General features: G+C 34.2%; 1 protein-coding gene across 2 annotated transcripts; it reads left to right on the top strand.

The window, feature by feature from the left end:
* Nucleotides 1-2,286: 2,286 nt before the first annotated feature.
* Nucleotides 2,287-11,670, top strand: LOC112024500 (uncharacterized). 2 transcript variants are annotated; one of them, XR_010631616.1, is made up of 13 exons: nt 2,287-2,812; nt 3,785-3,988; nt 4,734-4,879; nt 5,084-5,352; nt 5,951-6,048; nt 6,691-6,838; nt 6,918-7,357; nt 8,411-8,925; nt 9,018-9,078; nt 9,176-9,454; nt 10,344-10,605; nt 11,023-11,416; nt 11,600-11,670. XR_010631616.1 is itself a non-coding variant. In XM_024057124.2 (12 exons), the coding sequence occupies exons 1-12, from the start codon at nt 2,456-2,458 to the stop codon at nt 11,343-11,345; spliced, it is 3,102 nt and encodes a 1,033-aa protein (XP_023912892.1). In that variant the 5' UTR covers nt 2,287-2,455; the 3' UTR covers nt 11,346-11,670. The 2 variants fall into 2 exon arrangements, 1 of the variants encoding a protein (XP_023912892.1); XM_024057124.2 differs by having other exon boundaries at nt 11,023-11,670.
* Nucleotides 11,671-14,779: the final 3,109 nt, after the last annotated feature.

The raw sequence follows: 14,779 nt of genomic DNA, 5'->3' as shown, positions 1-14,779 counted from the left end.
CTATGTTAACCTCATTATGGGGCTTTCAGCCAGCCTCAGCTAACATTTCTTTTTCTGATTTTGCAATCGAAGTTATGAAGAAGGAAAGCCCACCTAAGCTATTCTATTTTATGAGTTCTCTTTATTTTCTAAAATTTTAGACAAATCTTGAGTCATGTGCAAGATCATTTGGTAGAAAATTTGCTCAGGATTCTACATATATAGTTTCATTGCAAAAACTTAAAAAAAAAAAAAAAAAAAAATTCCCTTCCCCCTCAAGAGTCCGATTTAGTTTGTTAGAAAATATATTAAATTTATATTTTGATTTGTTAATGTCTTTGGTTTTTCTTGGTGTGTAAGAAAAAATTGACTTGGCGCAAAAACTGTGATATATATGAGAGTCTACTTTCGATTCTTCTCTTTGATGTATAAATATAATGAATCTTTAGGTAAGGGATGTTTAGGTGAAAATCTTATTAATGATAATGATTTGATCTAATCTAGAGATTTACATAATGTTTTCACTCAATTTAGTTTACATGATTTAAAAAAAAAAAAAACCTTACAAATAATCTTAAATGATAAATAATGAAAATTAACAAATTGTCAAAATGAAAATAAATTACAAGACTTTAATCCTAAATACAATTTAATAAGAAAATTAAATTACAAAGCCTCATTTCTTAGTTACAATTTGAAAGAAAATAATAATAAAAAATTACATGAAAATACCTAATCTATATCCCTTAGACTAAGACCAGGGCTAAATTTAACAAGAAAAGAAAAGAAAAGAAAAAGGCAGGGCTAAATTACCAACTAAAGAAGACAACAAACTAATACGCCCAATCAACAATTGGTCTCCTAAGATATAATACTATCCTATTCCTACCATATAATTATATCATGAAAAATGAAAAAAACCCATAAAAGTAGATTAGTGATTATGCAATGCAACCTAATTTAGCATTAATAAAATACATAGGAATGCTTTATCATGTGAGCATTTAAAGTGTATGTCCTTGATGTTGTTACTATATGATGAACGAACATGTTTCGTATATAATCATAAAAATTAAAATTAGATCTCAAATCTAGAAATTATACGTTCTAACTTATTTCCCTTGATTTTATGTGAATTATGCTCATTATGATGCAAAGGAATACACATACCTATCACTGTCTCCTAAATGACTTGTGAATTATATTAAATAAGATAAAAAAAACATAATTTTGTCTAAGCTCTTTCATGATTTTACATGACGCAAAAACAAAAACTAACTGCTGGAAATTGTATAAATGATCCATAAACATTTGATTCAATGTGCTAAATCATATTTGAAACAAATTTACATCATATCACTATTCACTATACAAGACACAAATCTACAAATCTATACAAGATATGCATGAAAAAACAAGTTCCTTTGATCGGTTCTACATTTCTAATGAATAAATTATGCGAAAATGATTATGGCAAACAACCTATAAAGGATCTATTAATAGCTAAAAGTAAAACATAAGAAACAAGACCAAATACTACAACTCATAAGATAACCCCAATCTAACACATATTTATGTATTTTTTGATTTAATGGAATAAAAACATGCGTAGTTATCTAAAGAAATATGAAGCTGCCTTTTACAACTTATGATATAATGGGTGAAAATTCTAAACCCCTTTCATACCTTTCCTTATAGGGAAGATTTATTGCGTTTGACAAGCTCAAAAAAAGTTTGATTTTTGGGGTTTTTAGAACTTATTTTGGTGAGCTCCACAAAAAAATAAATAAAGTAAGAACTGGCTACTTTTTTTCTTTTCCCCTACAATACTTTGATACATATAAAAATTTAATAAATCACATCAAATCGCACATATTTCAAACAACAACAACAACAATAATAATAATAATAATTATTATTATTGATTTTTTTTTTAATATTATGAAATGAACATTTGACTTTGCTTATAAAATGAACCAGGTGAAGCCTTCAAGATATTTGGAGGTGTTTGGTGAGTGCTGATTCTAATCATTCGTAATCTTGTGTAATAATATTGACAAATCAAAAGTTAACAACCCATTGTCTACCTCAACACTCAAAGCTTATTTTAACCTTTGCTTAAGCCACCAATACTCTCTTGCTTTAAAAAAAACAATGAAAAAGGAAAAAAAAAAAAAAAAAACCCTCTTGAATCTTGACTAATAAGTGCTGGAAATATTAAAAAAATGAAAAAAAAGAAGAAGAAGCTTGTTGTGCTTGTTTATTCACAATTTTTTTTTTCTGGGTTTTAAATTTAAAAATTCTTAAATGGGCTGAGCTTCAGAGGCTTGAACTGGGCCCAACAAAAATGAGAAATTCAAGGTCAAGCCCATGATATGCGCTTTTCAAAACTCCCGCTTGAATTCAAAACCCCATCTGATCCAATTTTTTCACACTCACTGTAGTGTCTGAGTCCGAGAGAGAGAGAGAGAGAGAAATGGCGGAGGAGAGAGAGGAAGAGAAGCAATTGAAGCAAAAAATCGCGAAGATTCTGGAAGAAACTCGAACCTCCTACGCCACTCACAACCGGAAACTGAAGGAGCTCTCAGCCCTCCGATCACGATCATCGTCTCCACTCCAATTCTTCTCCGCCTTCTCCAAAACCCTAACCCCGCTCTTCACTCTCCAGCGGCGCGTCGCCTCCACCGAGCGCGTCGTACGCTTCGTCTCCATATTCGCCAGCGCCTCCGTCGATTCCGATGCTTTCCTCGAGGAGTTCCTCAGGTTCCTCCTCGTCGCCGCCGCTGCCGCCAACAAGACCGCCAGGTTCCGCGCTTGCCAGATGGTTTCCGAGGTACGTGTGGCTGTTAGGTTTTGTAACTGGATGAAATGTGATGGAATTTCAGATGAGAATTGAAATGATTAGGGTTAACTTTTGGTTTTTTTTTTTTTTTTGGGTACTTGTTTGGTTGCTGAGGAAAATGAAATGAAGAGATGGGACTAGAAACTATAAAGTTAATTTCATAATACGGCTTTGGTTACTGCTGAATTTGAAAATGTAGGCAAAAATTGAGCTGGGAACTTATAGGATTGGGAAATTTGGTTTTACAAAGTATTTGGTAGTTTGGAGTTAGAAGCTATTAAGAATTAAGAGTTGCTCATTAAGTTCCAAAGCTCTGTTGGTTTCGATATCTTAGAAATTGCACAATTGGATTGCTTATATCAAAAATTGATCTTAGAATGGAGGAGTGGAATGGGAGACGAAATTTGGGTACTGTGCTTTTTGTTGTTTGGAGAAGATGGGTATTTTAATATGGCACTATGCTAGTTGTTCATGAAGTTGCACAATTATATTTTCTTGTTTTAGTACTAGGAAGCATGGACACCATTTGGGGTGTGGTACCTGTGTCGTACTGGTGTCATACCCATTGTGTCATGTTATAATTTTTCAGAAATTTCTCGTACCCGTGTCCGTGCTTCCTAAAATGCACTGAGGCTCTTGGTTGCTTGTCATTTAGCATTTGAATTTCCTGAAAATGCTCCTAGAAAGCTGCTGAACTGGTTTCTTTTTGGTGGACTTATGCTTGGAGTTGATTTTTAAATCTGCTTCCCCCCATTTTGTAATTTCAATTGCTGGTCTCTTTGTTTCCTCCTTTTAAGAAAGTGAAACTAGTCTTAAGTTTTTCTACTGACATTTGATTCAAATACTCTACATCTTGCATGTCATCTGAGTATGAACATTTTGGCTAGTCTGAATAATACTTCCTACCATGGTTTTGGGCACTCTTGTTTGTCTTTTTATTTGATGAAATTCTTGAACTTGTAGATCATTATGCGGTTGCCGGATGATGCGGAAGTGAGCAGTGAACTTTGGGATGAGGTAATAGAATGCATGTTGGTGTGCGTGAGGGACAAGGTCTCTATAATCCGAACATTTGCAGTCAGGGCTCTTTCACGCTTTGCAAATGATGGTGAGAACAGTGATATCCTAGATTTATTTCTTGAGGTGCTTCCCATAGAACAGAATGCGGTGAGTTGCCCTACTGGTTCATTGAATGTGTGCTGACTTAATTTGAAATCAAATCTTTGTACTGTGAGTTTTTTTTTGAAAGTTTTGATCTATTCATTTCTTGCTTGTGCAAGCATGAGTCCATGATGTCACATTTACTCAACGGGTTAGTATGTGAGGATTCATGTTCCTTCATTGATGGTGGGACGCCAAGCTCCAATGGCCACCTGCTTGTGCTAACATTAACACAAGTATTCAAATATTTTCTCTTGTTCTTAACTCTTTGAAGAGTGTTAGATGTTTCATGATATGCATGTCACTTATCTTGGCATAGGATGGATCTAACTATGTTCAATATGATACCAGGGTCTTTGCCTGTCTCTAGCATTGTTTTTTAACACTCGATCCTCTTACGATATGACAACAGTCCACATTCCCCTTTTTAGTTGTCCCAAAATGTTTGTCTATTGGTAAAATTCATAGCCTATTTTGTTCATTTTTCCAAATTATTACTTTTTCTTTTCCTGTCTATGTCTTGTAATGTACTTTCTAACTTTTTTTAAAAACTAATTAAAGGCAATGCCTGTAAGCTAGGATAGGACAAGGTGGAAAGCATGAATGCTACATTTTTTTAGGAGTTGTGCTTTTCCAGTGGGGGCAATAGTTTTATTACCAAAAGGATGAAAGCTCATAAGATATGAAGCCTATGGAAAAATGTTCAATATTGTAGTGTTTTTATATCTACAAGGCTATGGCATGTCTGCAGGATGTTCGTAAGACAATAGTCCTATCATTGCCTCCTTCAAATGCAACATCACAAGTAATTATTGATTGCACCACAGATGTGAGTGAGTCAGTGCGCAAAGCAGCATACTGTGTTCTTGCTAATAAATTTCCTCTTCAAAGTCTAAGGTAAGTCCACGGTATAACAAGAACTGCTCTGCCTTCAGTATGAATTCTCTGTGTTTATGTTCAATTAAAGTATTGCATAGTCTAGTTAGTATTGACGATGTGTTTTGAGGGGTGCAGACATAGTTGAACATCTGGCTTAGCTTTTGTAGTTGGTTTCATACTAAACATATATTATTCTTCAATTTGGTTTGCTTTATTTTGTAGCATTAAGCTCAGAACAACAATTCTTCAGAGAGGACTTGCTGACCGTTCTCTAGCAGTCTCAAAGGAGTGTCTAAAGTTAATGAAAGATGAGTGGCTTATTAAGTGCTGCAGTGCAGACCCTGTAGAACTTCTCAAGTATCTCGATGTTGAAACCTATGAATTGGTTGGGGAGTCTGTGATGGGGGCTTTGTTAACAGCTGGTTTAGTGAATCTACGTGATGGGGAAAGTATTCAGCAATACATATCATCTACAGTTGATAGAACAGAAGGTTGGGTGGGCTTTATTGTATTTCTACTTAGCTATTCAAGCACACAAATTTATAAAATTGGTCAATTTATTGTGCTGAGTGGGTGGATGGGGGAGTTGTGGATCGTGGCACAACATTAGATATCATATATTTCTTAAACACTTTCCTGCTACAACAATGTTGAGGATTTGTTTGGTATATACCTAAATTTCTAATTTGAGGCCTGAGGAGTTGTTGATGAAGAAAATATCATTGTTGGTTATGACTTTTAAGTGTTAGAAAGATAGAACATAAGATGCATTGCTGATATGCATTTAACTAAAATACGTATGGTTTAGAGACAGGGTAGAGTCATTAGAGTTTGTAGTTGGATGTTATTTACAGAACATATTAGCTTATATAAATATGCTTTATTTCTGTCCTAGTTGATCCCAATTCGACTTTTGACAATAGAAGTATATTGTTTTTTACCCAATAACCGAATAATTTTGTCTTGAAATGCTGGGTTGGTGTCCTATTACTACTTGAACAAACTGATATACATAAGCTTAAATGTTCACCTGTTTCATGGCTAATATGTAATTTATAGAATCCTTATGGTTTGTCATATTGAATTTAGGGGACTCAGTGCATTGCACCCCAAGCATCCAATTAATGGAAGCAGAGGTTGCGCTTTATTGGAAGACCGTGTGTAGACATTTGCAGGATGAAGCACAAGTGAGTTTCTCTCTCTTTCAAAAATTCTCTGGACTTTTATATTTTCATTGACACACTTTCTCTTTTATTTGTAAGGGTTGGGGGGGGGGGTGGGGGAGGAGTGGTGTTGATTAAAGGTGCCGATTGGTCTAGTTGAATAGGGATAAAGTTTAGCCCTGGTCAAGCTAAGAGAAAAAACCCTCAACTTATAGCCTTACATATCGTGACTTTGGATTAAGAAGCTTTAAATGTAGGTTCAACCCACAATTTTTGTCTGTTTTTGTTGACCTTTAATAGAAAACCCAAAATTTTAAATGAACATCATTTAATATATTATACTATTATCTTTTTAAAAAAAAGTAAGTTTCCAAGTCACTTTCTTTAATTCGAACTCAAATAAGGCCAATGAAAGAGGGTATTGACGTTTCATATAAAGCAAATGGTAGTATAGGAAAGTTAGTAATACCATGTTCTCTGAATTTTCAAAGATCATATTTTGGATGTCTCAAAATGGAATAAAGGACCAACATTGCTGTCATGGATTTCTCCCTCTCATTGGTAACATGTGTTCCTCTATCACTTTGAATTCTTTGCAGTTAGTGTGCCGCTTAGTCCAATATGCTTTGTTTTGATCTTATAAGAATTATAACTGTGCTTCAACAGGCAAAAGGCTCTGATGCTGCTGCTACAATGGGCACTGAAGCAGCAGTATATGCCGCAGAAGCTTCAGACAATAATGACCTACTAGAGCGAATTCTTCCTGCAACAGTTTCTGATTATATAGATTTGGTGAAAGCTCATATTGATGCTGGTGGGTGTGAGTTCATTTGGTTTGACATGGGAGTCAATTATATCCAACCATGTGTCCTAATATTACCTAATATATGCAGGACCCAATTATTGCTTTGCATCTAGGCAGCTACTATTGCTTGGTGCAATGCTTGATTTTTCTGATGCTACAAACAGGAAGGTTGCCAGTACATTAGTGCAGGAACTGCTGCACAAGCCTCCTGAGCACGAAGTGGATGATAATGGGAACATGGTTGTTATAGGAGATGGGATAAATCTTGGTGGAGACAGAGAATGGGCTGATGCAGTGTCTGGACTGGCAAAGAAAGTCCATGCTGCTAATGGTGAATTTGAACAAATTCTTCTTGGGGTTGTAGAAGAGCTTGCTCGGCCTTGCAGGGAGAGAACTGCAGATTTCATGCAGTGGATGCACAGTTTTGCTGTTACTGGTCTTCTCTTGGAAAATGCGAAATCATTTCGTTTGCTTCAGGGACAAGCTATTGAACCTTTTGAACTACTGCAATCTTTGTTGTTTCCAGGGGTAATGAGTTTATATGTCAGTATTTTATTTTCTTTAACCTGTGCTTTTCCTTCCCAAAGTGTTATGATCTATGCTAAACGGATTTCGGTACTGGGAGTGTGGCACATGCGTGTGTTAAGTGGTGGGATTTATCTAACCTCCAAACCATGGGACACGGGGAGAGGACTCAATCATTGAAGTATGGCATTTTCACTTGCACACCTTAGAGCAAAATGAGCTGCATGTGGAGGATAAAGGATAAGAGTAGGATGGATAAAGTGGAGAAGTAAATTAGGAGTATTGTATGATTGTAGTATTGAAGGTTGGGCTACCAAGAAGCAACATGTTCAAAAATTGAGTATAGTTGAAATTAGAATGTTAAGATGGATAGGTTTAAATATTAGGAAAGAAACGATAAGAAATGAAGAAATTCTCTAAAGATAAATGTGACTTCTATTGATGAAAAGGTTAGGGAGAGTTGCTTGAGATGGTTGGGTTATGTATAAAGGAGAGCAATCAATCTACCACTGAAAAAGAGTGTTACGATTCAAGTTGAGGGAATGAAAGGAGGTAGAGGCCTGAAATAATATCGGTAAAATAGTTAAAAAATAAATGTTAGTAATAGAGGTGACATAGTATGATTTTAGATAGGATAAAATTTTACTTATAAAAAACAGATTTGATAGAATGGTGGAGATGAATACATATGACCGATTTTTAATTAATCTTTTGAGGATCCATAGTTGACATCAAAGTTTTGGGGCTAAGGCTTTAATGTTGCTGTTGTGTATGTGGAAGATAATTTTTTGAACACTTAAAATGATGTTTTAATATCTATGCAGTTCAAGAAGTTAATTGCATATATTGAAAATTATGGTAAAGAAGGAATATGTTCCCCTTTTCTCAATGCAATAATTAGACATCCTATGAGAAACATTTTCCACACCTGTTATTGTGCACTTGTTTGTGTTTAATTCAGTAACATAGCTCAAGACTTTCTTTTTTAAAGGTATTTGATGCAGGACAACCTTCTCCCACATCAGTATTAACCACTGTTAAGAATTTCAATTGCAGGCAAAACATGTTCACTTGGATGTGCAAAGGATTGCTGTCAGGTGCCTTGGGCTTTTTGGGTTGTTAGAGAAGAAGCCAAGCGAGGAACTAGTAAAGCAATTGAGGCTTTCCTTTGTTAATGGCCCTTCTGCAGTTTGTGTAGTTGCTTGTAAGGCCCTAATTGATCTTGTGATGTGGCATGGGCCTCAGGAAGTTGACAGGGCCTTGGGGGAGAATTTTTCATCAAAATTCCAAGATGATAAGAAGGCTTTTAGTCCTGTAAACTTATCTGATACAGGTGAAGGTTTGGATGTTCAAACACTCGATCTCTTATATGCTGGAATTGATAGATATGAGCAGGGAAACTCTTTAGCAAGTGATGAAAATGAGTCCGTTCAAGCTATTCTCGGGGAGGGATTTGCAAAGATTCTTCTTCTAAGTGAGAACTATCCTAGCATACAATCTTCTTTACATCCTTTTCTCTTGGCCAAGCTCATTAACTTGTATTTCAGCAATGAAAGAAAAGACCTGCAGAGGTAGGCTGATTTGGTACCTCTTTTTTTAATTTTTTTTATTGATCTTTTTATTTCAGTGTATAAAAATTAATTCTCCTTGTCCTATTGACCAGGTTGAAGCAGTGTTTATCTGTGTTCTTTGAGCATTATCCTTCCCTCTCTGCAAATCACAAGGCAGGTTACTCAGATTTCAAGTTTTGGTGTGTCTTATAAATGTGAGTGAATTATGTTTTATGTTGATGGCCTGAGTGTTTTGGTTCTGTAAATGCAGAAATATTTATCCAAGGCTTTCATTCCTATCATGCGTTCAATGTGGCCAGGCGTCAATGGCAATGCTGGGGGTTCTCCAGTTCTGGTGTCTGACATGCGTAAGCGTGCAGTCCAAGCATCACGTTTCATGCTGCAGATGATGCAGGCTCCATTATATGAAAAGGAGACTGTGAAAGAGGATGAAAATGGAAATAGGGAACTACCGGAAGTCATAGATGGTTCTCTAGAACCTCCGCTTGAGTGTAGTGAAGAGGGGCTTGCAATACGCATTGCTGTAGAGGTAATTGTTTACAACTTTTTGATTAAACTATTATAACATTAGTGCTATTGCATGACCATGCTGACGCTCCTGATATAATATAAGTTATGGATATTATATTTAGGATTGGCAATGAGCTGTATATGGATCAAATTTATTGTATTGAAATATATCTTGTAGTTGGTGATCCAACAATCAAAGTCACATCAATTCTCTGAATTTGACGGCTGTGTGGGAACTGGGAACCCATTTCTTTAAAGCCACAGAGTATAATACAAATAGCAAATGTTATTCATAGGAGTTTGTACTCCTGCTATTTCTATTTCATATTCATTTGCTTTGTTGCATCATTAGAGGAGGTAAATACTGAAGGATAACCATCCATGATGGAATTTTATCATGCATGCACTTCGAGAAGAACACTCAGAGTTTTGGTGGGCATGAAACCTTCCATGTCCAGTTCCAAGTCTAGGGCTGTTATTGAGAAGTGTGTTTATTTGATTGAATTACAAAAAAGCTGACTGGACTATATTCGGGATGATGGATTATAGGCAAAGGAGTGGCATGGATGAAATGTTTGTAAAAGTTAGGAATTTCAAATGACCCTACTGAAATCCCACTCTCCCGGGAGTGAGAAATTCATCCTTCACTATTTCTATCCATGTTAGTTTAAGTTACACGAATATCATATAGGATATCCTTTGCGTCAGATATTATCTAAATTCCTGAGTGATAAGTGATTTAAGACTTGAGTCAAGAAGGACCATGCTTTGTTAGAGATGGTAAGTTATTAGTTTGCATATATGTAAAATAACTAGGGATAAATGTCTTTTTGAAAGAATACTTCATTTGAATATTGTGGACTTCAAACTTATAATGTCTTTTTATTATTTTTTTTGTTTTTTGGGAGGTTGCAAGCTTCCATATGAAGAAGACAGCTGCTGAGAGGTCATATGTTTTGGCACTATGTAGAATACTTGTCTTGCTCCATTTTCGGTTATCAGAACAAGGGTCAATAAAGTTAATCAGGAGGCTTCTAAATCATGTGGCTGAGTCTGTCTTGGCAGAGAAGGATCTTGTAAAGGAACTGAAGGGGATGGCTGATCGTCTGAAGGCATTAGATAGAGAACCGGAGCAAGAACTGTCACAGGATCAAGCCAATCTTATTTTGGGTAAAGACCTTTACATATCTGTGGAAGAGCTAGGGAGGGACAGTTCCTTTTTTGACATTATGCTTGGGGTTGGTAAACTGTTCCAAAAGTTTCCAGTAACACAGTAGAGAAGTGGTATTTTATTAGAGACAAATTCTTGCCTTTTCCAGATTGATAAAGATGACATATGGCAATTGCTTCATGCAATGTGTTAGCGTGGTAGTGGCAAGCCTAACATGTTAAGTAGTGGGAGTAAATTTGAAATATTTTCCCAATTAACTTATGGATTAATACATGCAGTTTAGCGTTTGATTTGTTAGCTGTAGTTTCAATGTCAAATGCATGTTGGACCATAATCAATGTGGTAATCTTTCCATTTGTTTTACTTTTTGTGGTTTAACATGTGTGTATTTTTTTGTCCCTCTTTATGTATCATAGGGAGGTTGGAACTAGACTTCAACCTGGACACCAATGGTTCTGTAGAGATGCTAAAAACACCAGCACCACGCTCAAGCAGACCTCCCCGTTCTAGGAGACGTGTGAGGCTTGAAGAGGTCTCTTCTGATGAAGAAGTTTCACCCACTTCTGTTGTTCCCACCGTTCCTGGCACAATAAGCATCCGCTCGCAGAGGGCTAGTAAAACTGCAGCACTGACGAAGATGACTGCCACTAGATCAATGAGGATTGATTCATATGATGATGAAGAGGAAGAAGGCTCTGAGGTGACATCTGAGGAAGATTCGGATGAATCTGATGAGTAATATGAATGTGAGGTTGGCATGATGGTTCCCTCTGTCAATGCCATGATTTTTCCTCAACAGTAATACACGTTGTAAGATTTTCTATTTAGGCTGCTGTTTTTGTACAGAGGGTGCATGAGACTTAATAGGATATGCAAGGGTGTTTCAGGAGTTGGGTTTAGGAAAATACCACATAAATAATTTTTGTGGCTATAAATGCTAGTTCATGATCCATTGAGCCTTATGCCCTTACAATTTATTTTTTTTGTCTTCAGGAGTTTGTGATGTAATGAGGCTGGCGGTGAAATTCTTCCATACGCTTAATGATATTTGGTAATTGGTATTTTGTTGATTGTCTTTTTTAAAATTGTAGAGTATGATTCTTCTTGATTGATGTATTACAACTAACTTTTTTGTTTCTAATCAATTGAATTAGCCATTAGATACATATATATTAATTATTTATAATTGTGTATTAATTATTTATATTAAAAGAATGTATTTGATTGTTATGATTTTTATAAATTCTATATAAGAATAAATTTTTATTTGGAATAATAATAATAATAATAATAATAGATTAAGAATATGAAATTCCTTCTTATATTTAGTTGCTTTAACAACAATTAGCATACAAGTATCTAAAATTAAATATTTAAAAATTTCTAGAATTAACTTTTATATATATATATATATAAAGATGAATCTGTTTGAGATCTGCTTATTTTGTTAAAACTGAAAACTTTTTCTGAAAATACTGTAGATAAATGTTCTCTCTCTCTCTCTCTCTCTCTCTCTCTTCTCTCATGAGTGGGTTCAGCCCTAATATTAGATCAATTTGGCAATTGCATAAGGCTCTCAAGTGGATAAGACTCCTAATTTTTAATCAATATAAATATTTCTATACCTATTATTTAAGCTCCAAATATTAGCAAAAAAAAAAAAGAAGAAGAAGAAGAAGAAGAAGAAAGTTAACAAATATCCTAAAAGTATTAGTTTAAGAACTTTTTTTAGATAATTTTTATGGTAAAAGGTTATTGTATTTTTTTACAGCATTTTATATTTCATATAAAATAGTATACATTTTTTTCTAAAATTGTCAATTTACAAATACTCTAAGTGTATTCGTTAATCATGTTAAAAAAATTGTAAAAATATTGTGATATTTTATTGTGTTCGTGCATGAATATCAAAATAAAAACATTCCTAAAAAGAAATTGTTTATCAAAGACCAAAAGAAAAAAGGGAGGAAAAAACTATTCGTGGCCCGTGAACTCGTGGGCTGTAAACCTCATCATTTGTATTCATTAATTGTAAACTTTTCCTCAAAAGTTGATTTTTTAAAGCTTGGTAGCAGCTTTAACTGTGTTTTGCTTCGGAACCTTCTTCTTCGTTCTCCTACACAAGTTTGGCTTTGAATCTCTCACACTCATCTGGTTGTTATTGTCCTTTGCAAACTAGTTGTACTTTGTTTTTTTTTTTTTTTTGATTGGAGTTGTACTTTGTTTTATCCTCAGCAACAGTACGAGTTAAAGAAATCACATAACTATTCCAGTAAGATAATGAATGGCGAACATGACTAATCCATTATCTTTTTCAGTCATGTCCGCCATTCATTATCTTTACTTGTAATAATTATGTGATTTCTTTAATTCGTACTGTGTAAAATGGGTTCACACTCTTTACACGGACGTAGGACTCCGCGTGTCATTTTGTTATGACCCTNTTTTTGTACTCAAAGCTCTCTAAAGTCTTCTACCGACAATATTCCTTAAAAAATCTCAAGATCCAATGTTGTTGAAGTTGTTGCCACAAGATCAACAACTGAAGGTAATCTGAAACCTTTGAGTGGGATCTCAAAGTCACAAGCATGGGTGCTTGTGTTGGTGTAAATCCAAGGAGAGAAGAAGTCCATGGATTCGAAACTTGCACGTGGTTGTGTCAGTAAGTTACTACATGAGGTAACAACAGATTTAGGGTTAAGTCTGATTATAAAAGCTTCAATTCTTTTATAATCGATTTACTTTACCTTAAGGATAATTAAGTCAAATCCTCCCCAGGTTTTTACCTTGAAACGGTTCGTTTCATCGATTTTTCTATGTCATCATATCGTGGTGTTATTTATTTTCTGCTGCTTTGCATGATATGATTTATTTGTGTTTAACCTAGATCTGAATAATTAATCTAAGCAATCACTTTATTAATATATTAAGTTAAACAATTTGGTTTAAGGAGTCTAAACGAACAAGCAATAATAATAATAAATAATAATATTTTTATTTTTATTTTTATTTTTATTTTTTAAATTGAAAAGATTAAAAATTAGATAGTTTGGTGGGGAGTGAATGTAAAAAAGTTAGATTCTAAAAATTGAAAAAATAACTTTTTTGCAAAATTTTAGCTAAAACTATATTGAGTTCATTGTAAGATGTTATTAAAGATATATGTGTGAATCCCTAACTCAACTAAAAAAAGAAAAAGATATTAACTTTATGAGATTAAATTCTATAAGGACGTGGTGTAAAACCAATGTTTTACCCCTCTAATCCCAACATGCCACATCATTTTATCACATATTTAAGGATAAACACAATCACACTCAATCAATTTTAATACCTATCCAACCAAATTGGGAATCTATTGAGATGTTATTAGGTGTGGTAGGATGTATTGAATTTTAATAAATTTTAAGTAAAATGCTAATATGGCAATCGTTTATTGGATAGTATAAAACATAGGTTTTACACCCCATCCTTATAGAATTTAATCTCTAACTTTATATGTATTCAAACTACCTTAAGAGCCGCAATATTACTATGTGTTCATTAGGATAAATTAATTTAAAGAGATGGATTCGGATTTCAATTTTTAATTGAAATCACTTGGATAAAATTATGAAAATATAGCTTTTTATAAGTGAAATTTATGAAGGATTTAAATTTTATTAATATGAGGGTTCGAAATGACTAGGTGTAATGTCATTTTAAATCCATAACATTGCAAGGGATTTTTTTTATTTTTTATAAAATTTCAAAAAGTTACAACATCATGTGCTATTAAATTTATATCAAATAATTGATACTATCATTATATTTCAAATCCTCAAATCTAAAACTAAGTTATTCATTTTCATAATCCTAGTTTCCTAAAATAGACAATGATTTTTTTAAAAAAGAAACTAAGAAGAAATAGACCATGAAGTTTGTGTTTGAACCTCCATTAATTTTTGTCCATTTTTCTATTTCTTTCCAGATTGTTTTCTAAATGTTTCTTTTAGATTGTTTCATAAGAGGACATTTGTTCGCATTTTATCCATAAATTAAACTGTAAGAAAAGGTTTCTGTTCCGGGCCCTTTCTGTGGGCTTTGTTCTTTCAAGCTAATGATATCATAGAACATCGCTACATGATATTAGGTCTCCAAATCCAATGAATATTAATGGACTATATCACACAT

The sequence above is a fragment of the Quercus suber genome, unplaced genomic scaffold (assembly GCF_002906115.3).
Source record: "Quercus suber isolate HL8 unplaced genomic scaffold, Cork oak 2.0 scaffold_227, whole genome shotgun sequence".
NCBI classification, from domain to species: domain Eukaryota; kingdom Viridiplantae; phylum Streptophyta; class Magnoliopsida; order Fagales; family Fagaceae; genus Quercus; species Quercus suber.
Note: the sequence above shows the minus strand (reverse complement) of the source record. Positions and strands in the feature narration are given on the sequence as shown.

Coding starts and splice junctions, on each gene's coding strand:
- LOC112024500 (XM_024057124.2), top strand. CDS start 2,456: ATGGCGGAGGAGAGAGAGGAAGAGAAGCAATTGAAGCAAAAAATCGCG. Junction 5,353..5,950: donor TACAGTTGATAGAACAGAAG/GTTGGGTGGGCT, acceptor TATTGAATTTAG/GGGACTCAGTGCATTGCACC. Junction 7,358..8,410: donor AATCTTTGTTGTTTCCAGGG/GTAATGAGTTTA, acceptor TTTCAATTGCAG/GCAAAACATGTTCACTTGGA.